The sequence below is a fragment of the Elgaria multicarinata genome, chromosome 2 (assembly GCF_023053635.1).
Source record: "Elgaria multicarinata webbii isolate HBS135686 ecotype San Diego chromosome 2, rElgMul1.1.pri, whole genome shotgun sequence".
Taxonomy (NCBI): domain Eukaryota; kingdom Metazoa; phylum Chordata; class Lepidosauria; order Squamata; family Anguidae; genus Elgaria; species Elgaria multicarinata.
The window spans coordinates 147,695,383-147,722,159 of NC_086172.1; the positions used below are offsets into that span (position 1 = coordinate 147,695,383).

The 26,777-nt window shown below is 47.1% G+C and overlaps 2 protein-coding genes across 2 annotated transcripts in view; one reads left to right on the forward strand and one right to left on the reverse strand.

Moving 5' to 3' along the window:
• Positions 1–151: 151 nt before the first annotated feature.
• ANGEL1 (angel homolog 1) lies at positions 152–17,076 on the reverse strand. The gene is made up of 10 exons (XM_063117906.1): positions 16,962–17,076; positions 14,153–14,752; positions 13,253–13,482; positions 11,066–11,135; positions 8,455–8,888; positions 6,698–6,824; positions 5,745–5,855; positions 4,089–4,158; positions 2,918–3,081; positions 152–1,373 (listed from the first exon to the last, which is right to left on the reverse strand). The coding sequence occupies exons 1-10, from the start codon at positions 17,023–17,025 to the stop codon at positions 1,213–1,215; spliced, it is 2,031 nt and encodes a 676-aa protein (XP_062973976.1). The 5' UTR covers positions 17,026–17,076; the 3' UTR covers positions 152–1,212.
• Positions 17,077–20,624: 3,548 nt separating this feature from the next.
• The window catches only part of LRRC74A (leucine rich repeat containing 74A), a 31,255-nt gene continuing 25,102 nt past the window's right edge, over positions 20,625–26,777 (forward strand). Inside the window, exons 1-3 of the mRNA XM_063118479.1 lie at positions 20,625–20,661; positions 23,584–23,706; positions 25,264–25,439. Of these exons, the coding sequence (XP_062974549.1) occupies positions 20,625–20,661; positions 23,584–23,706; positions 25,264–25,439 (336 nt within the window). The remainder of the gene's footprint in view (positions 20,662–23,583; positions 23,707–25,263; positions 25,440–26,777) is intronic.

The following is a 26,777-nucleotide window of genomic DNA, read 5'->3' on the forward strand; positions in this document are numbered from 1 at the left end:
CTTGTCCTGCGTCCGTCTCCCCTCACTCCACTGTCCCAAACAGCTGAGTTTACAACTTTACTGAAATTATAAAATTTTATTTTGCAAAGTTAACAAAACATTAAAAATATTGAAAACTCCCAATGCATTTTTTTTTTGGGGGGGGGGGGGGCGAGATTAATGTTGCGCCATGGCCCATGCACAGCTGATGTGATTCATGTGGGTTATGTGCACCAAGAAAAGGGTGTGTTGGGGGGGGGGGGGGGTTATGTAGAGATTTGACCACTACTTTCAGCCACAATCCAATGATGAAAAAGAATGAGAAGCAACTGCCAGGCTCAGTGGAGAGACCCAACGCTGTGCCTTCCAAGCTGTAAAAGAAAAACAACAACGCTCCGATTTGACTTTTCTACCACTTTTCACAGTCCTTTCCTCTCTCCAATGTGAGACAACAAAAACATCCCATGCTGATGGATGAAAGACAGTGATAAAAGCCGTCCGAAGTCCCTGAGAATAAAATGCTGTAAGGCTCTTAAGAGGGGAGATCAAAACGCCTTGGTAACACGTGCAGAAGGCTTCCAAACGTCTGCTACTCATGCAGTCTGGCCAGGGGAATCCTAAAAGGGGTGGGGAGTCTCTGTTTGCATGGTCAGCTGATTCGATTCCCTTTCCAAGTGGACCAGAGGGACATGCCAGTTGACAAGCACCAGCCTTTGGAGATGGTGAGCAGAAGCAGCACCCCACCCCCCAAATGCATCATTTTGCACACTTGACAAAACCAGCCTCACTACCACCATTGGGGCCTGTGTGCAACGGGTGGGGAGGGGCAGGGAGAGCCCACATTAAGACTCAGGCACAAATCAGCTCTTGTCCTGCTAGCCAAAGACTTTGCGGTGCACAATGGCCAAACAGAAGAGGGCCATATAAAGACATAATTTGCTGGAAGGCCGCCCTTAAAAAAGATGGTGTGGGAGCCAGAGTGCAGGCAGGCATAAACTGGCAGTGAAGCTCAGACTAGAATTGCAGCACTACAGGGTAAACCCAGTGGTTATTTCCTCATGAATAAAGCATGGGAGAGCAGAGCAAGGGCATCTCCAAAATAGGGGAGGGGGAGGGTGGGAGAAAGAGAGAAAAATGATTTTTTGTTGTTGTTAGCTGATGCAAACTTCAAAAACGGCATGATTTTCCCAATCAGAATAACTCCCGTGAGAGTCCTAGAGATCTGGCACATGATCAGAAGTCGGAGATCTCTAGGCCAAAGCTGGCCAGCAGGCAGAGGTGATCAGATGAACAGAAAGGGTTCGGCAAGCCGTTTGCGGACCAAAGGATGTCTTCAGAGAGGAGGGAGAGGCGGCCGAGCAGCTTGAGGGCTCCATCTCGGAACATCCGGCGGCCTGAAGATGAACCAGAGTGACATGTGAGACAAGGCAGGCAGAAGCCGCACCCTGCAAAACCCACGCAGAGACTCTGAAAGCAGCATAAGCTCCACCATATGCAGAGAGTGCAATGGAAGTGTCAGAGGGTAAAAACACACACACTGATACCAGAGCAGTGTGTAAGAGCATAAGGACGACCCTGCTGGATCAGACCAAGGATCCATCTAGTCCAGCATTCTTCTCACACGGCGGCCAACCAGCTCCCCACAGAAACTCACAAGCACAACATGAGTGCAAATGCATCCTCCTGCCCATGATCCCCAGTAACTTGTGCATGTAAGCACACTGCAGTCATGGCAACCAATTTCCCCCACTATGTAGCTCTATAGAACAGCCTTTCCCATCCTGGTGATCTCCCCAATGTGCTGGACTGCAACTCCCATCACTCCCAGCCAGCATGGACAATGGCCATACTGGCTGGGAATGATAGGAGCTGCAGTCCAAAACATCTGGCAGCTAACAGATGGGGGAAGGCTGACATGGACTCTGGCATTTCACACAACCCCTCACTAGCATCATTCATTTTGTTTTCTTAAAATAAGAAGAATCTAACAGCCTCCCTCCGTGATTGGAAAGAACCCAGATGTTCATGCAACTCATCCTCCTGAACCTCTCAGTATCCAGGAGTGTGTGAATGCTGGCTCGGAATAATGGGAGTTGGGTTCCAACTTGTCTGGAGGGCATCAGGTTGCGGAAATTTGATCATAGGTACACCACCACCACCACGGCAACTCACTGCAAAAGAGCGTCCAGACGAAAGACACGAGGGGCTAAAACCCCTCTGTCTAGTGTCTAGGCATGTATGGATTTTGTAAAATATTTTCTGTCCGCATTTCGTGGATCAACAGGTGCCTTTCGTTCCGTCGTCTGCTCATTGGTGGAATCAGATTTTCACCAATTTGTCAAATTGCTCAAATTTGCACTTGCAAAAATCCATAGTTGTGAAAATGTACAAAGCCCCCCAAACACAATTATTCACACTTTAGCCTATGGGGAAAATGCGCACTTTTCAGCCAGTGTTATTTTACATATTTTTCTATGACTAAATTTGCATAAAATTCTGGAAATTAAAAAACCTGGTCCGCAAGTCCGCAGAACCCATGTGACTAGGGAAAAGCCGGTTCACTACGGAATCCATGGGTTGCATTCATAGAAATCCAAACTCCTTTGATTCCATTGTGGACTTCTCTGATGTTCCTACTAGTGGCCTGCTGTGGTGAGGAGGTTGAGACGGACAGGCCACAAGGAGATAAGAAGAGCCCTGCTGGTTCAGACAAAAAGGCTTATCTAGTCCAGCATTCTGTTCACATTGTGGCCCACAGGACATGAGTGCAACAGTACCCTCCTGCCCATGATGTTCTCCAACAACCGGTGTATGCAGGCATGTTGCCTCTGATACTGGAGGTAGCATGTAGCCAACAGGACTAGTAGCCATTGAAACCTTCATGGCTCTCAGGCCTGCTAGGAGCAGTTGTTCAAGAGATTACGTTTCTCGCACTCACATTCTTCACGATCATTCTTGATTGGCTTTGCCGAGTAGAAGATATAATCAACGGTGGCCCCCACACCCATTGGCATGGTTGTAATCTCAGGGCAGCCTCTCTCAGGCAGGAAGTGGCTGTAGGCAGAGGTCAGGTTGAGGCCATGCTGAATATTGCCTGGATACCTACAGAAGAGAAAGAGCAAAATGGGAAGGGGATATTAAACTCAATGAATGGAATCAGAAGCAAGAAAACCCTGCTTTTAAAGGGCAGCTAGTATTCACAGCCTGTTTCTACTGCTGCTAAACCTTAGAAATCTACAGAAGCCAATGCCACAGTTGTACACCAAGGGCCAAACCAGTCGGGATGTCAAATTTTATTTATTTTATTGTAAATGAGTTTAAGGCCATCTTGATGGGAAGAACCATCTAAAGGCAGCATACAAATTAAAACACTACAAAACTATGCAAAACAAATGCAACAAAACCAATCAATCAATCAATTTTCAATAAGATGCTATAAAAACAACTATCACCAATAAAACCTACAGTTCAGTCTATGGAAAGGCCAGCAAGAGCAGGTGAGTGTTCAGAATCTTCTTGAAGACCTGCAAAGAAGGGCCCTAACAAAGCCCAGATGGAAGTGGATTCCAGAGATGTGGGGCCACCACTGAAAAGGCCCTCTCCCTTGTACTCACCAGCCTAACTGCCCTTGGCAATGGTCAGGGGAGATGGGTTTCTACTGATGACTTCAGAAGGCAGGCAGGCAGTTTTTTCAAGTAACTTGGGCCTAACTCGTATAAGCCTCTAAAGGTTAAAACCAGCCCTTTAAATGCATCTTTGCACTTAATGTGCATCTTATAAATCATGCAAATAGAAACTGCTGGAGGGCTGAAGACTATTTGGATCAGAGCATGGGGGGGGGGAGGAGTTTAACCCATTCCTCCCCTGCTACTGTTCTGACAAATTCACTTCTTTGAAACTCCTATTTCCATTGGGAAGAAAGTGCCAATGGGATAACAAGGCAATATCAGCCCCTCCCCTCAATAGCTATTTGCATTTTTAAAATATGTGATGCAAAAATGCATTTAATGTCATGTGCACTTTGGAGCTGTAGGACTTTCCCCTCCTATGTTCCTGATTATGGCCCTGCCACAATCATGCCACCCAAACCCCTGCTCTTTTCAGGTTACCTTGAATGAAACCGTTCTGGATCAGTGTTGTTCATCACAGTGAGTTCCTTTGGCCAATACGCAGGACGGTCTGCAGTGCAGCAAAACAACAACAAAAACATGAATCGCACCACCAAATTTGCAGCCTTTGGGGTCAAACGCACCATGAGCGACATCATCGAAGTTGCTGCCCCTTCACAAACACCCCACAACAGGCAACAAGCAGGAGAGGCTGGTTCCAATGTTGAATGCAGATAACCATGACGCTTTCAAATCAGTGGCAACTGGTGCCCATTACAGCTGGAGGCAGGGATTGTCAGAAGAGGGCAGTAAAAGATCACACATGCCATGGAGCAAATGTACCTGGTTGTGGTGGGATTTCTCTGCTGCATGGTGGGGCAAGAGGCAGAAGGTCGCCACTCCATTTGCCCCAAATATAGAGCCACCTCTGCTTTCATTTTGAAAGCATCATGGGAGTTTGCAAGAAGCAATTTTCATGCAGGATTAGAGGTGGAACATGAAGCAATTTAGCCCTCCTCTCCCCACATGCTGGAACACACACACACACACCAACTCTCTTGCATGACGACAAAGCTTAGAGAGAGAGGGGAAAACCTGCCATTGGAAGCTTTTTTCCTAAGCTTAATTGCAGTTTAAGTGTAGAAGCTCGGGAGACAGAAAGTGCAGCATCTTTCAAATGCCTCCTAAAAATCCACCCAGGTTTCCTTGGGCTGTAAATATCATGGTGCTCCATTTTGCTCTTCCTTAAATAGTTTTTACTGTAGTTGTTTTAATATTGTGCTTTTAATATTGTGTCTATTTTAATATTGTGAACTGCTGAAGGTTTTTACTATATTCAGTGACATACAAATGCCACAAATAAAATAATAAATTATTACATGGGTTGGAGGATATTTTTTTCAAGGAGGGAGACAGAAAGAAGCAGGGACATATACCTACATATACATACACACACACACACACAGAGAGAGAGAGAGAGAGAGAGAGAGAGAAAATGTACATTAATTGTAATTGAAGAGGAACAACTGATTTGGGATGAGCTCAAGCAGGGTGCACATTAAAGATTTTTATTTCAGGCAGTTTGGAAGAGAAATTAAATGCTGTGCCTTCTGTGAAATTTAAATAAATCTGAGTATTTCTAAATGTATGTATGTAGCAATGCAACAATATCTGGAGGGCCACACATTCCTCATCCCTGGCCTATGGAGCACAACACTCGCACCACTGGAGGGGCAAAGAACATGAGAGAATTTGTCACGTATCTTTTCATCTGATTTCAAGGAGTGAGGGGCAGGTCCACTAGGTTCAAAATGTGGTATCTTTCTCGAACACAAGGGCTTCGATGAAGCCCTTACAATTAAGGATGGGGAGCGTGCGGTCCTCCAGATGTGATTGGACTGCAACTCCTTTCACCCTTAGCCATGCTGTCTATGGCTGATGGAAGCTGCAGTCCAAGATCACCTGGAGGATAAAACATTCCCCACCCTTGCCTTACAAGATCCAAAGGAACCAAGGGGTACCCTGTTGATGCTTTAGCCTCACCTGGAAAGCCCTTCTCGGGTGTCTCAACCATTTTCTCCTGAAAGATCTCTCGCAACGAGGTGTCTCATAGCTGCAGGAGATAGAAGTGGGGAGGGGGGAACTATGTCTGGGTACCTGGTATGGCATCCGTCACACCTTCCAACAGGGTCAAGTCTGCAGGTCGCTCACAGGCAGCATCGCAGTAATGGAACTGAAGCAGGAAGTCGCGGCTGTATTTACGCCTATCTGCAGGGGGAAAGCCGGATCAAGTTAAAGAGTGTCTTCAGGACAGCAGAGCACACAAGGCCAGGGACCAACCTGGCCCTTTGGGGAAGAGCAGGCCACTGCTGACTAGAAATGTTTCAGTCAGCTACCGAGACTAGCCAAGATTTGTAATCCCCTACTCTAGAGCCTGCTTTTATTTGCATCTCTTCATTAGTGGTCTTTGAGGGGACCGTTTACTTACGACGAGGACATGAAATGTTATATGCAACCCAAAAGCTGACTTGCATATGCCAATCCAGGATATAAGCTGGTGCAAAAAGATAGGAAACAGTCATAACTTCCTCTCCAGCAATGGATCACCGACTGACAATGCAATCCTATATGTGTTTGTTTACTCAGAAGCAAGTCCCAATTAGTTCAATAGGACTTCCGCCCGAGGAAGTGGGTTTAGGATCGCAGTCTGTGGTCTTTACATAACACTAGGCTGGCTAAAGTAAAGTAATTGACACCCTATATGTCTGACATGAAGATCGCCTCAAGTGGAATACATGTTTTGTATATGTGTTTTTATTAGATGTAGTGTGTTAAGTGTGATGTTCTGTAATGTTTTCTTTAGTTGCTTGTCTTTTTTTTCCTTTTTTGTCGAAACTAATAAAATTGTTAATACCCTAAAACTCATCAGATGTTATCAGAAATGCTTAAAGTGTGAGCGATGTGTGTGTGTCCCCTTTAATAAGCAGGGAATCCTAGGCAGCTGAAAAGCTAGAAGACCCTAGAACATTAAAAACAACAACCCACAACTCCGTTTGTGGAAGAGGACAAAGCTATGAGATACGCATCCCCTTCTTCGCCATGAAGCTCACCTGACTTCTTGCTTTGGCAAAGGGCGGCATACTGGCAGCCATCTGTTATGCCCAGGCAGGAGGGCCAGAGAGGAGTCAGCAGTTTCCGCTGGTGGGGGTTCTGACACAACTCTTCCTGTCCAGACACCTACAGCGGCAGAAGCGGCAGGACACAAATGCTCACAAAAGGCTACTGAGGCACGTAGACTCTTTTCAAGTACAGCGGCCATTTACAGGAAGGACACAGACATACCAAAGTCAAGACAGATAGCCAGTACCCACTCTTGCTGGTTGGGAATGATGGGCATTGCAGTCCCATGCATAGGGGGGGGGCTCCAGGTTGGGGAAAACTGATCTACAGAATAAGGGTGCAATCCTATTGATTACACCCTCGCCACTTGGAAGCCCCCCAAAGTTGGAGATTCCTATGCCCTGCTGGACTGAACGAAGCCAGCAGGACAAGCAATCGTCGCTTCCTCATCCTCATCTTGGATGATACTCGCTAGATGGGCTTTTTAGCCCGTCTAGCAAGGGCTCTTTGGAGGGGGAGGAAAGGAGGCTGGAGGAGGTTCAGGATCACTCGTGTCCTGGCCTCTCCAGTGTCCTCCCCTCCCCACCCACTGGAAAGCCCCCTTTCCCCCCTCTCCGAAGTTGATTTTCCAACCTTGGAGATGCATCCGGCACAGCTCTCGCTGCACCAGCTGCGAAGGGGAGGGGTCTGTGATCAGATCTCTGACTCCCCCTTTCAAGGTCAGAGCACTGCCTCCGACCTTGGAGGAGTTTTACAAGCTGTCATAGGGTCCCTGGGACGCTCTCCCAGAGACCATAGGATTGCGGTCTAAAAGCATTCTACAGCTCCACGAAGGATTCAGAAGCAAGGAAATAAATGTCCAGTACAGAGAAAGAAAGCTCCGTGTCATTGAAACAGGCTTTTCGTGGCAGGTGGTGGAATAGCAACAAATGTGTGTTTGTCTCGGGGACAAACAGGAGATTTAGAACCCAATATTCTTAAATGCACTAACGCGCGACAGTGTTCCGCATGTATCCAAGGCACACATGCACATCCCGCAGCCCACACATGCTAGAAGCTTTGCCATCTCCCCGCCCCTCCTTGCTTGATCATACTGCAGAGCCAGCATGGGTTGTGCAGTTTGCTCAACAGATTTCACATTTCTGGCATTTCACTTTTCACAAGTTTGGGTTAGTATTATCAGAAGAATAAAGTACATTGGGTTAAAAAAAAAAGCCCACTAGTTTCTGTCTGCTCCAAGTTAGAAAATATGATAACTTCTATTTAAAATGTCCTCTCTTTGTGTAGTGTCCAATGTAGTCCTACATAGAGTAGATCCATTGAAAAGAATGGGACTTAATTAAGTTGAGACTAACTTAAATCTCATTCATTTGAACAGGTCTACTCTATGCAGGATTAATATTGGTTGGGTGATTTAACGTCCTGAAAATTTTTGATCTCAATACTTCCGTATTTTTGTGCTTACTTTGTCCACCTCCCATCCTGCCTGTTTTGTGCTACTATAGCATTGCAGGAAGCTTTCATGTGGACATACTCTAAGTTTACACAGTTTCAGGTTTCAATTTTCTCTTTTTACCAGAAGAGAAATTAACCAGTTCAGATCTGACCAAAGCCACAAAAAGGGGGATACTGTGGTGGAAAAAACAACCAGCAGTAATCTTAGGAGATGTTTAGGAGAAGAGGATTACATATTTAAGAGCTAAACCAGACCGAGAGCTGTGGCCTCCGATCCACTTTCTCTGCTTACCTTCCAGGCTGGCATCCCATGGTAGTACAACTGCCCGTTCTGGATGAACCTGTATAGTGGCGAGTCAGGCACAGAGTTCAGGTCCCCACATAAGATGATAGGGCAGTAATTGCCATCTGCCATCTTTGCCGTCTTGTCGATCTCTGCCAGCAGTAGAGCCATCTGGACCAGTTTGATATCGCCCCGACGAGGGTTGTACAACACGTGAGTGTTCGCCACACATAAGGGGCTGATCGCCTTGTCGCCCAAGGTCTCTGGGAGTAAGGGCTGTAGCAGTAACACCAGGCCCACATTGTCCCTGTTGAGGATATCCAAGCCAGGCCGGAAGTATTCAACAGGGCTAGCGCTGATCAATTGGAACCTGCTCTGCTTGTAGCAGATTGCACAGCCATCCGTCTTGCGTCCCGTCCGCCGCTTGTAGATGCAGGTGAAGCCTAGCCAAACAACAAAAGCCCTCGTCAAAGCAATACGAACAACCCGGAACTTCAGGCTGCAACCCTGACACACCCGTAGAAGCAAAGCCCAAAGAAAAACTGCACAAGAATAGTCTCCAAGTCTCTGTAAGCAAGGCAAAATAATACACAGCTCCTTGGTTTTGTGATGGCCAGCCAAGAAACGTGCCTCCTGCTTGCCTGGGGAAACTGTGCAGATCAGATTGCCCCAGGGCTTGGGAAAGGCAGACAAAGGAAAGGAACTATGCTGAGCCTGGAGCTTTCCCCCTTCAGGTACGGGCAAAGGCCATCTAAACATCCGAACACCCTTGAGCCAAGCTAGAGGTTACATGGCTATGTATGTAACAGCCCTCTCAAGGGGATATTTTTATTTCTTTTTGAACGAGCAGCTGCTACAGAAGAGGCCAGTCTGAGCAGAGGAGTGGCAGGGAGTCCTTAATCCAGGGCTAGGAAACCTGTTGTCAGACTACAACTCCCATAATCCTCATGAATGTCTTGGCTGAAGCAAACATTCGAACCCTCTGCAAAATGGGCACAACCTCGCTGGCCCTGTGCAGCAGCAACTGTGTGGACTGTCTCTGCATAGCCCCCAATTTCCAGCCTTGTTTGAGAGGGAGGGGGCGCAGCTCAGGGCAAGAGCACCCGCTTGGCATGCCAAAGGTCCTAGGCTCAATCCCTGGCTTCTCCAAGGAGCGTTAGGAAAGAATCCTGCCTGAAAGCCTGGAGAGCTGCTACCTGACAGTGCTGACAATACAGGCAGTAGAAGGCAGCTTTCTAGGAACCATTAGCCGTGCTGGCTGGGGCTGATGGGAGTTGGTATCTAACAACATCTGGAGGTCCACAAGTTCTCAGGCTTAATCCTGTTCCTCCTGGATGTGTATCTGCTCAAAATCAGTTCCCTCAACTGGCAAGCCACAGCTCACGTGTGGCCATTGCAGGCCTTCCATGCAATCTGCTGCAGGTGCCCAAATCCCTCGCCCGCCACCAAAATCCCTCATGTGGCCAACGGGCAGGAAGGTGTGTGAGGAGAGTCACTACTGCATGCGCCTTCCTCTTTGGGTGCATAGGAAGCTGCCTTATACTGAGTCGGACCATGGGTCCGTCCATCTTATTCTAGCTAGTGTTGTCGATAACTGACTGGCAGCGGCTCCCCGGGTTTCAGGCAGGAGTTTTTCCAGCCCCACCTGGAGTTGCCGGGGATCGAACCGCTGCATGCAAAGCAGGGGGGCTCCACCACTGAGCTACGGCCCCTCCCCTGGACTGCACCCCCTCTTCCCCAGGTAGGCTGCGCTCCTCCGAGCCAGCGCAAACTGTGCCTGCTGGGGTGGAGAGAGGGATGCCCTTCTCCACCCCAGCAGAGAGAGCCTCAGGAGCAAAACCTTACAAGGATGAAATGGATTTTCCCAGCAACAACATATTGCTGTGAGCAGTCTCTGTTGTAATGCAAAAGTATTAGGGGGTGGCCTGGCCCTGAATGGGCAATTGAGACCCAATAGCTTTGCAAAAGGTTTCATCCTGGTTGAGATGAAGACTGCTGGAACGAGGCTGTTTGACATTGAGATGAATTGGGCCTGCTCAGAAAACACGCTTAAGCCATGGTTAGGACGCTAACCCTTCCCCAGCAAACGGTTAGTGAGTGTGTTTAAGCCATGGTTATGTAGCCGCCATGGTTAAGAATGGTTCACACGACACACTAAAGCCGTAACGTTTGGCTCAAAATGCTTAACCACCGTGGCTTAATGTGTCTGAACAGGGTAGTTGTTTCTCTGTGGTGCTGGGAAAGAAAACTCCTTGAACATTTTTAACTGGTGGTCTTACACTCTTTGGGGACATCTTGTGTCCCTTTTCCCCCCTTTCTCATGCAATCTCAGATCTCTCTAGCCAAAGTCCAACATGCTAAACATAACACTGCTGCCAGCTCACTATTCTATGACTGTCGGATGTTAGTAATAAATTGGGCATTATACTATACGTATACCACTTGAAGTGGGGGAGGGAGAGAGAGAGACATAGACACACACACGCCTGCATTTTTGGTCTCTCTATGGAGACGTGGCTTTGGGACTGTCCTGATGAGCCCCTGCACTTCAAAATAAAATAATAAATAAATAAAATTTACCACTACATCACTACTGCTCACTATCAAAATGAAGTGATACCTATCATCATAAGTGTTGGCTCTAACTGCTCCCAAAAATGATTTTCCTGAACTTCTTGGAGACAGAGAACCTGGAAAGGAAAAAAAGAGGACACATTTAGCAGCTGTCCCTCTGAGGCAGAACAAGAGAAAAGATTCCCTCATTTTAGCCACTTCCCACCAAATGCTTTCCCTTCGCCGACTCCACTTGGCACAGAGTGGGGGCGTGGAATACAGCATCCTTGAGGACTGCATTCAGCTATGTTTAATCAAGCGATGTCTCCCAAGTTTTGAAGAGGCATAAGATTGAAACCAGGGATGCCCACAACTATCAAATGGTTCTACCAAGAAGCCAGAATGTTCTCAGCGCCCCTCAGTAGGTTGAACCCCCAAATCAGGGATTCAGAGATATGCCAGACTCAGACTGGTAAGTTGTGGACTGTGTGTGTGGTGGATGGGAATTGAAGTGTGAGGTGGATGGGAATTGCTAACTTCCAAATTAGATTATTGCAACCCACTAGGTGGGGCTGCCTTTGAAGACAGTTCAGAAGGTGCAGCCTGTGCAAAATGCAGCGGCCAGATTGATAAGAGGGACAAGAAGATCCAAACATGCAACACAGATTCTGGCCCATTTGCACTGGCAGGCTGTATGTTTCCGAGCCCGATTCAAGGTGCTGGTTTTGAACTATAAAGCCTTACATGGCTTGGGATAACAATACCTGATGGAGCGTTTCTCCCACCCGTATACTCCACTCATCATCTAAGGCCCTCCTCTGGGTGCCTCCTCCAAGGGAGGCTTGGAGGGTGGCAAAAAGAGAGAGGGCCTTCTTGGTGGTGCCCCCCCCACCCCGATTGTGGAATGATCTCTCTCATGAGGCCCGCCTGGCACCAACATTGTTAACTTTTCGGCAGCAGGTTAAAACGGCCCTCTTTTCTTAGGCGTTTGTAAGCATATATGGAGTTTTTAAGCAGGTCTTGGATTGTCTTTGATTGGTGTTTTTTTAAATGTTTATTAATTATTATTATTATTATTATTATTATTATTATTTATTTATTTATATAGCACCATCAATGTACATGGTGCTGTACAGAGTAAAACAGTAAATAGCAAGACCCTGCCGCATAGGCTTACATTCTAATAAAATCATAATAAAACAATAAGGAGGGGAAGAGAATGCAAACAGGCACTGGGTAGGGTAAAACTAACAGTATAAAGTCAGAACAAAATCAAGATTAAAAGCTTTAGGGAAAAGAAAAGTTTTTAGCTGAGCTTTAAAAGCTGTGGTTGAACTTGTAGTTCTCAAATGTTCTGGAAGAGCGTTCCAGGCATAAGGGGCAGCAGAAGAAAATGGACGAAGCTGAGCAAGGGAAGTAGAGCAAGGGAAGTAGAGCAAGTAGAGACCCTTGGGCAGGCGAGAAACATGGCATCAGAGGAGCGAAGAGCACGAGCGGGGCAATAGTGTGAGATGAGAGAGGAGAGATAGGAAGGAGCTAGACAGTGAAAAGCTTTGTAGGTCAACAGGAGAAGTTTATACTGGATTCTGAAGTGAATTGGAAGCCAATGAAGAGATTTCAGAAGTGGAGTTACATGGTCAGAGCAGCGAGCCAAGAAGATGATCTTAGCAGCAGAGTGGTGAACAGAAACCAACGGACTGATGTGAGAAGAATATATATTTTAGATATATGTTGTCTCTGTGTGGTGCTGTCTGCTTATATGTTGCTGGGTTTTTTTAATGTAAATGATTTTGCACTTTGCATAATGTATTTTTAACGGTTTTTAATTTTTGTAAACTGCCCAGAGAGCTTTGGGTGGTACAGAAATATAAATAAATGAAATGAAATGCAGTTGCTGCAGGGGAGTTTTGTGAGCAAACACTAGCTGGGTGCTGGAGGCTGTGGACTCTCCTCTCCAGCTCAGATCATGCCAAATATGGATGCCCCCCTCCCCAGGTTTTACACATAAGAACATAAGAAGAGCCCTGCTGGATCAGACCAAGGGTCCATCTAGCCCAGCACTCTGTTCCCACAGTGGCCAACCAGCTGTGGACCAGGGACCCAGAAGCAGGACATGTTGCAACAGCACCCTCCCGCCCATGTTCCCTGAAACTGGTGTATATATGTTTACTGCCTCTGATACTGTAGGTAGCACATAGCCCTCAGGAGAAGTGGCCATTGATGGCCTTCTCCTCTGGGAATTTAAACAACTCACGTCAGGATCCCAGTGCTGGATCTCCTGCAAGAGATTCGTGAGACGATAACTCCAGTTCAGGATGTCCGGATGGCAATGCATGTAGAGATGAGGGGTCTGCTCTATCAGGTCCTGGGCCAGGATGTTGTAGGACATGACTCTGAATTCAAAGAGAGACCCCTGAGCCTCTGAGCTCTGCTCTGGGATGCAAGCCTGAGCAGAAAGGTCTTCCCAGTCCCGCCACAGAATCTCTGCATCAGAAGAGGAAGATAGAAAAGTTAGGACAGTGCTGAAAATGTCTCGCTGTGAACAGCCACTATTGCATAGGCGAAAGGCTTAAACTCCCTTCCCCCAACACCACAGCCCCAGTCCAATGTAAGGGTCTCCACAGCTGCTTTTAACTTTAAAACAAACAGTGGGGGATGCTGATTGTAACACCCTTATATGACGCCATGTCTAGTTTGACTCGGATAAAATCAGATGCAACGTTGAAAATGCCTCTGCATTTAAAAAAATGGCAGTACCAATGGAGAATTTATTTCATAGGCAAGGAAGCGCCTACGCCACATTTTATTTGCCAGCCCTCACTCCCTCAGAATTCCCTCTGAGCTTAGCTGCAATCCTCACAGTAGCTGGGGGAAATGTATTTTCCCAGCAACAATATATTCTTGCCTGATGCAATGCAAAGTAATTCCATTAGCTTTACAAAAGCCCTTCTCCTGGTGGAAACCGAACTGCTAGAACTGATTTGTTGATATAGGGTGTAGCTATGGGGATTGTCATGATGAGTGCCTGCACTTCATGGTCTACCACTACTAGGGATGGATGGACTCATCGGTGCCCAGCTTCGTCAGGTGCTCCCCGCAACACTGCCGTTGTGTCTGCCTCTGCTATCACAAGAGGAAATACAGTGGTCCTTACCATGATAAGGTATCTCTAGTGGGAGTGGCTGAAATTGACCAGCGTTCTGAAAAGGCCACAGGACTCCCTCTGTTGAAATGCCCTCCGTCTCCTGCGCAGGACTCCAGGCTAACACAGCAGGGTCTTCAATCCACACTTCTGTGGACAGAGGAGCAGCATCGACCACTGGGGGATCAGCCTGCGTCCTTACGGCTGCCCAGAGAGCATTGTCCCCTAACGCCTCTCTTCCCTCCGCTGGTAAGTTTGCCAGGGTGGTTTCTACAAATTCCTGGAGTCCAGGAGGCAGTTCAGTCTGGACCATCTGCTGGGGCTGTTCCTGGTCCCCAGACTGCGGCGATATGTTCAGGTCACTTAAGCTCGTCATCAGTAGCTCCGGGCCTTCCCGCCACTCCGCAGCCGAAACGGCGGACACTTTCTCTGTGCCTTTCGAAGCACTTTCATTGGTGTGCAGCCCACCAGCTCCTTCCTCCAGCCACTGCTGCAACAGGGCTTGCTGCTCCTCCGAGACCGGCTTGCCGCTGACAGGAGCACAGAGGCCGTCTAGATGGGCGGTCGGGCTCTTCGCCAGAAGCACGTTCTTTCGACATGTAAAGAAAGCATCTGCCCCGCAAAATAAATAAAGACAGACATTTTAACAACACTTGCTTCCTAAGGGAAGGGAAAACAGGTGCATGAAATTATTTAAATGCAACAGCAGAGTTAATGTCACCATCCAGGGGGTGAAAGGTTGGCACAGTAGAGCAACTTTCCAGTTTTTGCCACAGCTAGGAAAAGGAACCATGTGGTCCAAGCCACTGTTCTCAATATTTGTCTGAAGTAGGCAAACTGGTGTCCTCCAGATGTTCTGGACAACAACTCCTATTAGCCCCAGCCAGCACAGCCAATGGCAAAGCTATTCATGACAACGCACCCAAATTCCCCAATGATCTCTCTCAGTGGTGTTATGTAGTTGTCGATTAGCACAGGAGACAACCCTGAGGAACACCGCATATCAAGGACCCAAGCAGAAGTCTTCAAGATTGCCTTCGTAAATTTACCCCCAAGGAAGGTCCAGAACTACTGTAAGACAATGACTGGGGTCACACAACATGCCAAGCCACACTCAGTAATTGACATTTTCCACAGGGTGGCTCGTTAACTATGCAGTGCAGCTTATGTTTCCTGAACAAAACCATGGTTTGTTGTTGGGTTGTTCAGGGTGGCTGACAAGCCACACGGCATGGTTTACGAGTCACCCTGCAGGAAATGTCCAGGGTTCAGACATGCTAACCCACAGTTCAACAAACAATGCACGATTCAACAGCCCACACTCAACCACTGAGTGTGTGTTAGGGTGTTGTGTGAACACCCCCATTAACTGCCAGCCTATTTCTGACCAGACAGTCCAGAAGAATACCACAGTCAATGGTAGTGAAGGCCGCTGAGAACTCCAGCAGAATCTACAGGGACATGCTCTACCAGGATGACCAAAATGGTCAAGATGCTTCCAAAGCCACCCAGGAAGTTGCCTCCTCCTCCTCCCCTCACACAGGCCATTCCACCCAACTGCCCTGTGAGCAGGAAAGGAAGAGTTAGGAGGCTTCCATCATCAACATCTCTTCAAATAGGCTTTTTAAAACAATTTAAAATTACATCCTCCCTTACTCCTTGTGTATTATGTGGTAAATTTAGACTGTAAGCCTAAGGATAAGTACTATAATGCTATTTATCTTTGTAAGCTGCTCTGGGAACCTTTTTGGCTAAAGGGCAAATAAAAAACAATATTAAAAATAAATTTGAAACATATGTAGTCCAATGAACTCTAGTTATAAAAGGTCTCACCTCTGCCTCTCTGCGGAAAAGGGGAACAAATGTGTGCACACATACAAAACCCTATGGATATTGTATTTCCAGGCCACTCAGAAAGCTGAAACGCGGCCTACTCGCCCCCAGCCTCATCTGTAATACGGGGAAACGAATTCTGAGCAAACTCACAGGGGTGATGCAAGGATGGCAGCAAAATAATGTACCTGAAGCCTTTCCAACAGTGCAACAGCTGTATATAAACGCGGGGTGTTACATAAACACCATGTGTTTGCCAGCCTGCCTGCCGCCCCGCCTGGGGTCCGCCCCTTTGAGCTCGGCTCTCGGCGTGAAGCACACAGCAGCAGCTGGCTTTAAAAACCGAGATGAGGAGTTGCGCAATTCCAGACGGGGAGCCATGTTAAGGCTGCTGCAGCACAAACAACACACCGTCCTGTGGTACCTGAGACACGGGCACGCATGGTTCCGCCACGACCTTTCGTGGACTGGGCAGAATGCGTTCGTGATGCAATCCCTGGGCGGAATCCAAGCTAAGCTCTACTTAGAGTAGACCCACTGAAATGAACGGGACTTAACGTGAGTCATGACTCACTCCAGCCCAGTTCATTTCAGCTTAGACTGGCTTTTACCCGCTGTCAACGGAGCAGTTGTCACTCCTATATTTTACCTCCCCCAGAGAGAAGCGTCGTGGAGACCTTAAGCAGCCGAGAGGCAGAAGGGCTGGCGGGGGGGTGGGGGGCCGCAGGCTGCTTGGAGGACGCCGATACAGCGCCCTCTGGCAGACCTGGGGGGGGGGAGAAGCAGGTGTCCCCCTCTCCCCGAGGTTCCTGTCAGCCTTGGGCCACCCGCCCACCTCGCATGAGATTAGGCCGGGGCGGGCTCGCAGCAGGCCAGCGGCCTCCCACCCGGCCACCAAGAGCCCCGGCCGTGCCTCGCTCTTGCTGACGCTGCCCCCTTCGTGGGGGGGGGGAAGCGAAGAGGCAGAAAGGGGAGGGCGGAGGGTTACCTTGGAAAGCCCGGAGGAGCCGGACGAGGGGCAGCAGAACATAACAGAGCACCGTCCCGATCATGCCGCCCGCTCCGCTCCGCTCCTCCCCTCGCAGCCGCCGGCCACGCGGGAGCCTGGCTCCGCCTCGGCAGAGCTCCCGTTGGGACGGGGGGTGGGGGTGGGGAGGACTGAGCCGTTGGGCGTCGCAGCGCCGGCCGTGAGGCGGCCTCCCTCGGCGGCGCTCTTTAGGTTGGAGGCCGGCGAGGCGTTGGGCTCCGGCGGGCTTCCAAACAAGCAGCGCTGGGAGCGGAGGAGAGGAGAGGGCTCGCTTCCCACGATACGCTGACTCCTGGGGGTGGGGCGGGGGGGGGGGAGAACCGGGTACACGCAAAAAATCACGGCCTTCGATGCCGCGTCCGTTAATCCGAAATAAGACCCAGCGCTCCTGTTTGATCCGATCTGTTTGAAACGTCCAGTGAGGTTAAGGTGGTGGTGGGGGAGGGGGGAGGAAACAGAAACCCAGATCCAACCCCGGCCTTGAAGCTCTGCTCTCGGACAGATCTTGGACCAGTCCGTGTCTCAGCCTAACCTACCTCACAGGGGTTTTAGGAGGATAAAATAGGAACTCGAGAGAGAGTTATAAGCGTAATCAGTGGAGACTGGTGACTCCGATGTCAGTGGGGCTGTGGAACTGCTCTGGAGCTGCCCAAGGTGCTGCCCAAGGAGCTGCCCAAGGTACTGAACCCAGTCCCCAAAAATGGGTTCAGCACCTTGGATTGTTCTTTTAGATTTCTGACTGAAATCCAGAGTATAAACAGTCCCCTGAAATTAGAGCCACCCGCCTCCACTGAATGTAATATGTGTGGACTGCCCAAAGTTGGCTAGTGGGGGTGGTTGTAGCAATAGCACCTGCTTGGCTGTGTGGTGGGAAAATCAAGATGGGGGTGCTATCTTAATCTACATCTCATTGTTTATATTTCCCCCTGTAAATCAGCATAATACTCTATTAATTTGTTGGGTGTATATATTAGAAAAGCCCATTACACAGAATGTCCCCCAATTTAAGCACCCTTTTTGGTAGACCTTGTTTCTTTTTTTCCTATTCAGATGGTTACGTATTTTATGCATTAGCAAACAGTACAGAATCATGGATTAGTAGTTATTCGAGATTAATTTATCCAAGCTGGTGTGATTTTATTTCTGTGTGTATGTCCTGAGAAGCATTCCCAAGCCCTAATCAGAGTACAATGTACAGGTCAGCTCCTTCATAGAACCAGGAAGGTTAACAGCATGAATCATGAGATTTATTTATTTATTTTTAAACTAAAATCTGGTTTCTTTTTGCCTTCTGGTTTCTGACACCTAAATTGCTATCACCTTTAGAAATAAAAATAAAAAATCTGTAATCAAAATGGCTAGAATTTTTTTTAAAGTGTCTTATCAGATTTTAGCACCAATATTGTAACTTACCTAGTTTAAGAAGCTCCTAAAAATCATCAGAGTCCTGCCACCTGTGTAGTTCATTTCTCTTCCTCTTTTCAATATTATTGTTGCCTTTTCCTTTCATGTATGGCCTAGCTTATTTACATCACCCATGTGAGTTGGTTTTACTAAATTTACCCCTTCGTTGTTCATGTGATCGCTCTTCCCAAAATAACAACCCTATCGCTGGCTCCAGCCTTGGATTTATTTACATGCTTTACTGGGTAAATCAGAGGTCAGATAAGGTGACAAATTGGAAGTTCTCTCCAAATGGTTATACACAGCGCAGCTGTAACTGGTAAACAACAAAACAGCCCGTACTCAGAATAGCAAGTGTTGGCTGTGCAGAGTTGGCTGTGCTTAAGCAGCATCCACACGTACCATCTTTTAATCAACAATAGTAAGTGGGTGGAAGAGGTGCCAGCAGGGCGGGAGGAACAGTGGAAGGGATCTTTACCTACCCGTCCTCTGATCTTTGCTTTTCTCACTAGATGGACTTTTCAGCCCATCTAGCAAGGGTGCTGCAGAGGGGGAGGGAAGGAGCTTCAAGATATGTACCTGCTCAGACCATAAGATCAACTTCAGGGGTCCTTCTCCATGAGCCCCTGCTAAAAGAAGTGAGGTGGGTGGCTACCAGGAAGAGGGCCTTTTTTTGCTGTGGCACCTGGGCTGTGGAATGAGGCCCCTAGAGAGGTTCACCTGGCACCTACACTGTACTCTTTTGAGTGTCAGGTGAAGCCCTATTTATTTCCCTAGTATTTTAGCTCTGCTGTTTTAAATCCATCTTTTAAATCTCTGCATTGCTGCTCAGTTTTATTCTGGTTGTATTTTTATATTATGGTTTTAAGTTTCCATATTTTATACTGTATCTTTTGGGTTTTACTTTTCGTGAACTGCCCAGAGAAGCTTCAGCTATTGGGCAGGATAGAAATGAAATAAATAAATAATTTGTATACTAGCCTTTCCAGTCTCCTTTCCTCCCCGCCCACTGGAACGCCCCTTTTCCCCTTCTCCTAGGTTGATTTTCTGATTTCAGAAAGGCAACCAGCACAATAAACTTCACACTAACTGCGAGGGGGTGGTGTGTGTGTGTGTATTGGATCTCCAACACCCATCAAGCCATCGTATGGTCCTTGGGATGTTCCCCCAGAGACCATAGGATAATTGCTTCAACCAGAGGGCTGAATTCAATTTCAGAGAAGGGGCCACATTCCTGTGTTAGGGCCAAGAATACCAGCGTGTTTGAGCTTAAAGCTCTTACTGCCAATAACTAAGCCTTTGGAGAGGTATTTCAACCTTACAGAATGAGGGGGAAACTGCACAAAAGCCTGGAAGCCACTAAGCGATTGGCCAGCATTGGAGCCAAAGTCAGTCAGATTGGGCCTACAGGCCTAAGGTTCAACACCTCTGATATAAATGAAGTACGAGTCTAAATATTGTGGTTGAGAAGAATTCTCCAAAAGTGGCCAGCTGGGGTGTGAATTCCTGAGAGCCAGCTCATCTCATAAGACTGGGGTGCTAAATCCAAATTTGGATGTTAATTGGCCCTCCAAGGCTGGCTTTTGTTGTATAGCCAGTGTTGCCATACTTGTATAGAGAAAAATACAGCCAGTTGGTGTGACACTTTAAAAAAAGAAGGAAAGAATAGTCTGGATTTGGGTCAAGAAAGTTAGCAAAATTAATATACCCAAACCAAGTATTGTTCCTCATAACCTCCACAGGTTTAGTTGTCCCTTTCATGATCAACAGCACCACTCCCGGAAACCAGATCTCTCACCTGAATTCTGATCCATTTTGATCCAGCTCGACAAAGAAGACCTGATGCAGGCTTGAGCTATGTGACCATGGGAGGTGCCATATATCTTGAGTCACAATGTCTAGATGAGGTCATGGAATACTTGAGATGAAATTAAAGTGACCTGAACTCAAGAGGGAGCAAGCAGCATGCATAACACACAGGCAGTCCTGGTGACTAGGAAATGCGGTCTTCCTAAATGGAAACAATGTCATTTGGGATTCCACATTGCCAGCTGACACCATAGTTCATGAAAAAAAACCCCGATGTGATGTATAATAGTGATGGTTGGATGGCTCAAGTTTTGTTTTGAGAAGTTCTGAAACAGAGAGGACTGTACATTACTGATAACACAAGAAGAAAAAGGAAGCATTGGACCATCTGCCTAGTTCCCTAACAACACCATGGACTTTTTAAACTTTGACTTTGATGAGGATGAAGGTGAGAGTGCTAGACAAGTGGTGTTTAAAATTAAAATTGCCAAAAGAATGCCAATGGAGTTTCAGCAGACGCGACAACTACACAATGGCTTGTTGGTGAATGTGTGAAATCCAAAAAGTGGAGGTAGAGACTTCGAAATGTCTTTATGGGACTGTGAAGTAGGCAAGGGTTGAGTGGGCCCAGAAACCAACTCTCCTTTCCCACAACACTAATTATCTCATGAAGAGACCAGGAAGTGATGCTCACATGTGATAGAAAATGAAAACTGTAGACTGATGACACAGCCAACAATAGCAGGCCATCCCTACCCCGCGAGAACAAACATTCATGTTAGTACAAACAAAGTGATGCATTATTATAACAACGGTTGCTTGTGTGGACTGGAACCAGGGAGTGGGTATGGAGAAAGAGCTTGGGTGGGCAAGCATTACCTTTCAGAAGGGGGTTGACCCTAGATGGTGGCACTGTTGGATCCCTCATTGCAGGGATCGGCAACTTATGGCCCTCCAGATGTTGTTGGACTTCAAGTCTATTTATTTATTTATTTATTTGCAGGATTTATTTTTATTTTATTTATTACATTTATATATCACTCTATAGCTAATAAGATTTCCTAGCAGTGAACAATAATAATAAATCAAAATGCAAAACTAAAATATTTTAAATCAAATTATGCCAGTAGATCCATGGCTAGTCAATCAGGGAAGGCTTCAGCAGGCACCAAAAACAAAACAATGTTTCACCAACAAGCAGGGAGTTCCATAGAGAGGGAGCCAATATGCTGAAGCTGATGGCTTTATTCCACATGGACTTGAATGTGGAACCACCAGGAGCTTTTCTATATGAAGCTTTTAACCTGCACCTTTACTAAGGCTTCTGCTTCTGGATTCTTTGTGGGATTAAGATCAGCCCTTTTACAGGTGTGTGTCCGTCCCCTCCCCCAAACCCGGGTTTTCTTTCTCTGCCTTTCTATATGTTTCATTACACACTCACTAGGTGGTGCTGTGGTATAACAGAATTGCACAATTACATGAGAGTCTCTGACATTTCTAATCCTACGCTTTCCTTGATATAAAAAAAAAAGCCGGGACAAGGGTTGCAAAAAGCGGGAGAGGCCATGGAGGAGGATGACATTGTATAAAGAACCAGCAAAGTACCGTGAGTGAGCAATCACAAGCACACAATAAAAGCCTCATGTAGAAAGGCTCCATGAATGCCTCATCTGATGATCTTAGTGACCAGGCAGGCTGGTAAGAGATCCCACACAATTGGCTATGCTGGCTAGGAGTGATGAGAGTAGGAGTCCAAAAACATCTGGAGAGCCACATGTTCCCCAACCCTGCTCTGATGTTATTTCATTTATCAACCATATATCCATTTCCAGTACCCATCAGACTCTTTGACTGGGAGTTCCAACAGGTCCTTCCTTCCTTTAAAAACAAAACAAAAAAACTACTTAATTTTGAGTTGTTACTGTTTGTCCTTCACACCTTATCCTCCTTTGAAAGCAGTAGAAGCTGGTAGCAACAACGTCAGTGGGGCAGGGAATCCCCTGTGGGTTTCAGTCAGGACCAGAACCACTCAGAACCCTAAAGAAGCTATCCAAAGTGCTAAAACTAATTTGATGATAGTGTTCAGCACCTTGGATGCCTCCTTTAGAGGTCTGACTGGTTCTGACTGAAACCCAGAGCGGATTCACTGCCCCACTGAAATCGGAGTTAGCAGCCTCCATTTTTTGAACGAAAAGAGTAACGGGTCAGGCTGGTAAGTCAAATATGGAGAGCAGATCCACTGAAATGAGAGATACGTGTCCATGAACTCAGCCAGCACTCTTCTGCCCCAACCTCCCACCACATATCTATGCCTGGGTGATTGAACTCTGGATCTCATGTCAGGTTTGAATATTGAATAACACTGGGATGGGGGACGGGGTCCAAAAGGACAGGTCAGTAACTCAATGAGTGGAAGGAAGAGGCTGAAGCACTGTGCGGAAAAAGAGTTTACGGGGTGGGAGGGGGGAAACAGTAATACCATTTTTCTTTCCAGTCGTCAGGATTAGATTTAGCAACCACACCACTTGGAGGCTGTGATGTGCTTTGAGTTCTCTTAAGGGGCAGTTTTCCAAGCTCTGTTTCTGCCTAATTGTAAAATAAATTATGAATTGTGAGGCAAGAGAGGTGGTATCGCATCTAATGGCATCTAGTTACGCACCTTGCTTCCAATCCCTGCGCGCACTGGCATTCAAACCATTTCACCTTATTAGAGACGAACCCAACACCCTCGCGCCTTCCCTGGCTGATTCAAAAGACAGCTGGCAGGTCTCTCTGTTTGGGGCAAGAGAGCAACCCTGCAAAAGGAAGGGGGGAAAAACATTGTCATGATTTTAGGTGGATGGTCAGCAATATGTGGGGAATATGGTAGTGGTCACTGATGGTGCAAAGTGTGGGACAGCACTAGGAAAAGAAGTAGCAAGGCCCATTTGAAACAGCCATGGTGCCCCCTTTGAACTTGGGTGCCGCAGGCCTACTGGAGGGGGGACTTCAAGAGACGGCAAGTGATTGAACCTTCTGGCTGCAGCTGTGGAGAGCATCCATTGACCTGTGCCAGCTTCTTGGTGAGTCTTACGCACAATGGACAGGGTGCCAAAGGCACAGAGATAGGAAAGAGAAGAAATGCCATTTAGGGTGCAATCTTAGGCATATTTAGACAGGAAAAAGTCCTACAACTACCAGCATGCTCTAGCCAGCCACAGGGAATGCTGGGAGTTTTAGGACCTTTTTCTTAAAGTACTCTGGAGGGGGGGTTTCATTAATGGATTCACTGTTAGGCAATGTGGTTTCCCTGCGCAGGATGTTGTGTATTGGACATCGCATGGGCCTTGCCTTCACATTTGCAGAGTCAATGTGATCCATCTTGTTCCAGATCAGAATGGCGAGATGTCGGAAGGCAGCACATCTGCAGAGATCCTGTCCCTTACCGATGCCACCGAAACTGCAGAAGAGAAGGCGCGGGAAGACAGCTCTGACACAGACCTTGAGATAGAAGGTGACTGTTTACTGTCCTCTCTTCCATCCAAACCTTCCCCCTCAGCTTATGAGGGGGAAAGATGAGTGAGGGGAGACATGATAGAGGTGTACAAAATTATACATTGTGTGGAGAAAGTGGACAGGGAGAGATTTTTTCTCCCTCATAATCCAGGGTCATCCATGATTGATGCGAGAGTCAGTACTTCTTCACACAATGCATAAACAATGGAATTTGCTACCACAAGATGTAATATTGCCACCAAATTGGATGGCTTTAAAAGGGGAGTAGATAAATTCATGAAGAAGACTATCAATGGCTACTAGTCCTGTGGGCTAAATGCTCCCTCACTATCAGAGGTAGTATGCCTAATACACCAGTTGCTGGGGAACATGGGCAGGAGGGTACTGTTGCACGCATGTCCTATATGTGGGTTTCTCATGGGCAGCTGGTTGGCCACTGTGTGAACAGACAGCTGGACTAGATGGACCTTTGATCTGGCCAGTATGGCACTTCTCACAATAACTTTGTAAAATAGTGACTTGGTCAAAGTCACTCATTAGCTGCCTCCTTAAAGAATGGTTTCTGTTAGGGCTGTGCAGTGCCTCGGGCTGAATCCCTGAAACCAAGACAGGGCGGGCCAATTAAGCCTGCCTCAACTCGGATCCGAGTGGGTACCAGGTTGGCCTGAGGTGAACCGAGGCCAAAGCAGATTGGTACCAAAGCTTCAGGGCGCCTCAAGCCAATTTGGAGCGAAGCTGGGCCGTCCCCCACCATCTGCCTTCCCATCCACCCGGGAAAGCCAGTGCAAGGCCACCAGTGGGTCCATTGGATTCATCTCCCTCCCCACCCTCCCCAGTAACCTACCACCACCGCCGCCCTGCTCCTCCCAGAGAGCCAAGCCGTGATTTATAGTTAAGATCACGATGGCTCTCTGTTTTTACTAGATCTATGGCTAAAACTACAGCAGCCATAAAGAGGAATGGGAAGGCGCAGGAGACATGCAGGAGGTTGATAACATCTTCAAAAGGACCCACAAACTTCCATGACTGGCCTGTCACAAGCATGCCTTATTTCACTTGTGTGAAGAGCCCCACAATCCAGATATAGTAGCACTTAGTTGCATGTGACTAGTGGCCCCAGATGGGGATGCACAGACACACCTGTATCAGGCATCTATCCAATGAATCAGGGACCAGAGTTATAACAGGATCTGTATCCCTATCTGCCCTGCATGAGGATTTCCCTTGCCATAGTGAGTTGCCTGAGAAAAGTTCCCTTGAGCATAAATAGGACTTGTTTGGACTGCAAATGCTGCTTGTCTTGTGGTGCAGGCTTGGGACAACTGAAAGAATGTTTTTTGTGAACTTCTGGGTTTTTCCTGGAGTTGACATGAGGTGTGCAGATTGGCAAAGCATAAGAAAGAACTTCAGAGGTGCTCAACTGCATGAATATTTTAGGCATCTCTAGTTCATACCTTTCCTTAAGGACCCTCCTGCTGAACCTTAGGCAGTCTGTCTTCTCTGTCGTGCGCCCAGGGGGAAACGCTTTGCCAACCAGACTGGTTTGTCTTCGCAGATGTTGAGCGATCATTTGCAACCATAAAGGGTGCCGAGTTGTACATAGAGGCTTGCAAACTGGTGGGAGTAGTTCCTGTCTCATACTTCATTCGGAACATGGAAGAGCCCGTCATGAACCTTAACCATCATGGGCTTGGACCGAAGGGAACCAAAGCCATTGCCATTGCTCTGGTTGTAAGTACTTTAGAAGAATTTCAACAACGCTATTTCCCTTGCAACCAACAAGAATTTTTTTTGTTTTGTTTTTTGCTTTGGGGTGGTGGTAGAGGGGAGTATTCTTACATGTGAGAAGAAGGATAAAGCTAGTTCATCGCTAGATTTGGTTTAACTGTACAGCATAACTGGCAACATCCCTGAGACCCCATAATTCCCCCCTCATTTGTTTTTTTAACCAGAATTACAACAGTTGGTTTGATGTTCTTCACAGCATAGCTGAGTAAAGTAATAGGGCAATCTGCTGAATGTTAAAGAAATAACCACACAGTGCTTTTCAATACACTTTGGTGTTGAACAACTAGCTGTACTTAAATGAAGCCATACAATTGACTGAGTGCTCTGTAACAGAGGTAACCTGTAATGGCTCTGGAGGAGGTGTAACTGATTGACATATGGGCCTCAATGCCTGCTATATGTGGGGTGGACAGAAAGCAGATCTCCTGTTGTTTTGGACTTCACCTCCCAGCATTCCTGACAGTTGGCTGTGCTTAGGGATGTCCGAGAAATCTGCAGTGGGTTCAAATGAGATTGGAATTCTATGAATCCAACCTCTTAATTCCTCAGCAGAGTGACTTTTCCGAGTCCCGTGGATCCCCCAGCCTTGAAGACTGATTTTTTTTAACCTTTGGGGGGATTTGCACAAATTCACACTTGCATAAGTGGAATGAAATTCTCGTATATCCCTAAAAGAAATCTAATTCAGTCCATGACTGGACAATGGAATAAAATAGGGTGACCATATGGAAAGGAGGACAGGGCTCCTGTATCTTTAACAGTTGTATAGACAAGGGAATTTCAGTAACTGTCATTTGTATATATGGAGAACCTGGTGAAATTCCCTCTTCATCACAACAGTTAAAGCTGCAGGAGCTATACTAGAGAGAGGCAGGGCACCTGCAGCTTTAACTGTTGTGATGAAAGGGAAATTTCACCAGGTTCCCCATATATACAAATGACACCTGCTGAAATTCCCTTATCAATACAACTATTAAAGATACAAGAGCCCTGTCCTCCTTTTCATATGGTCACCCTAAGCAGTACTACATCATGGGCATGTTCCTCTGTGATGTGCACTGATTATCACACCAAGTGGTGACCAACTACATGCCACATGGATTGTTGTGCATGCAATTAAATGCTTCATTTCATTTCTAAAGTTAAAATAGCAGCTGTGACCAGGGGAGGGATCAGGATTGGGATCATGATGGGTGATGAGGAGGGACTAACAAAGCTGCTATTAACCCAGGAGGAAAGCTTCTATTGGGATTTCCATCGGGGTGGGGGGAGGTTTAACCC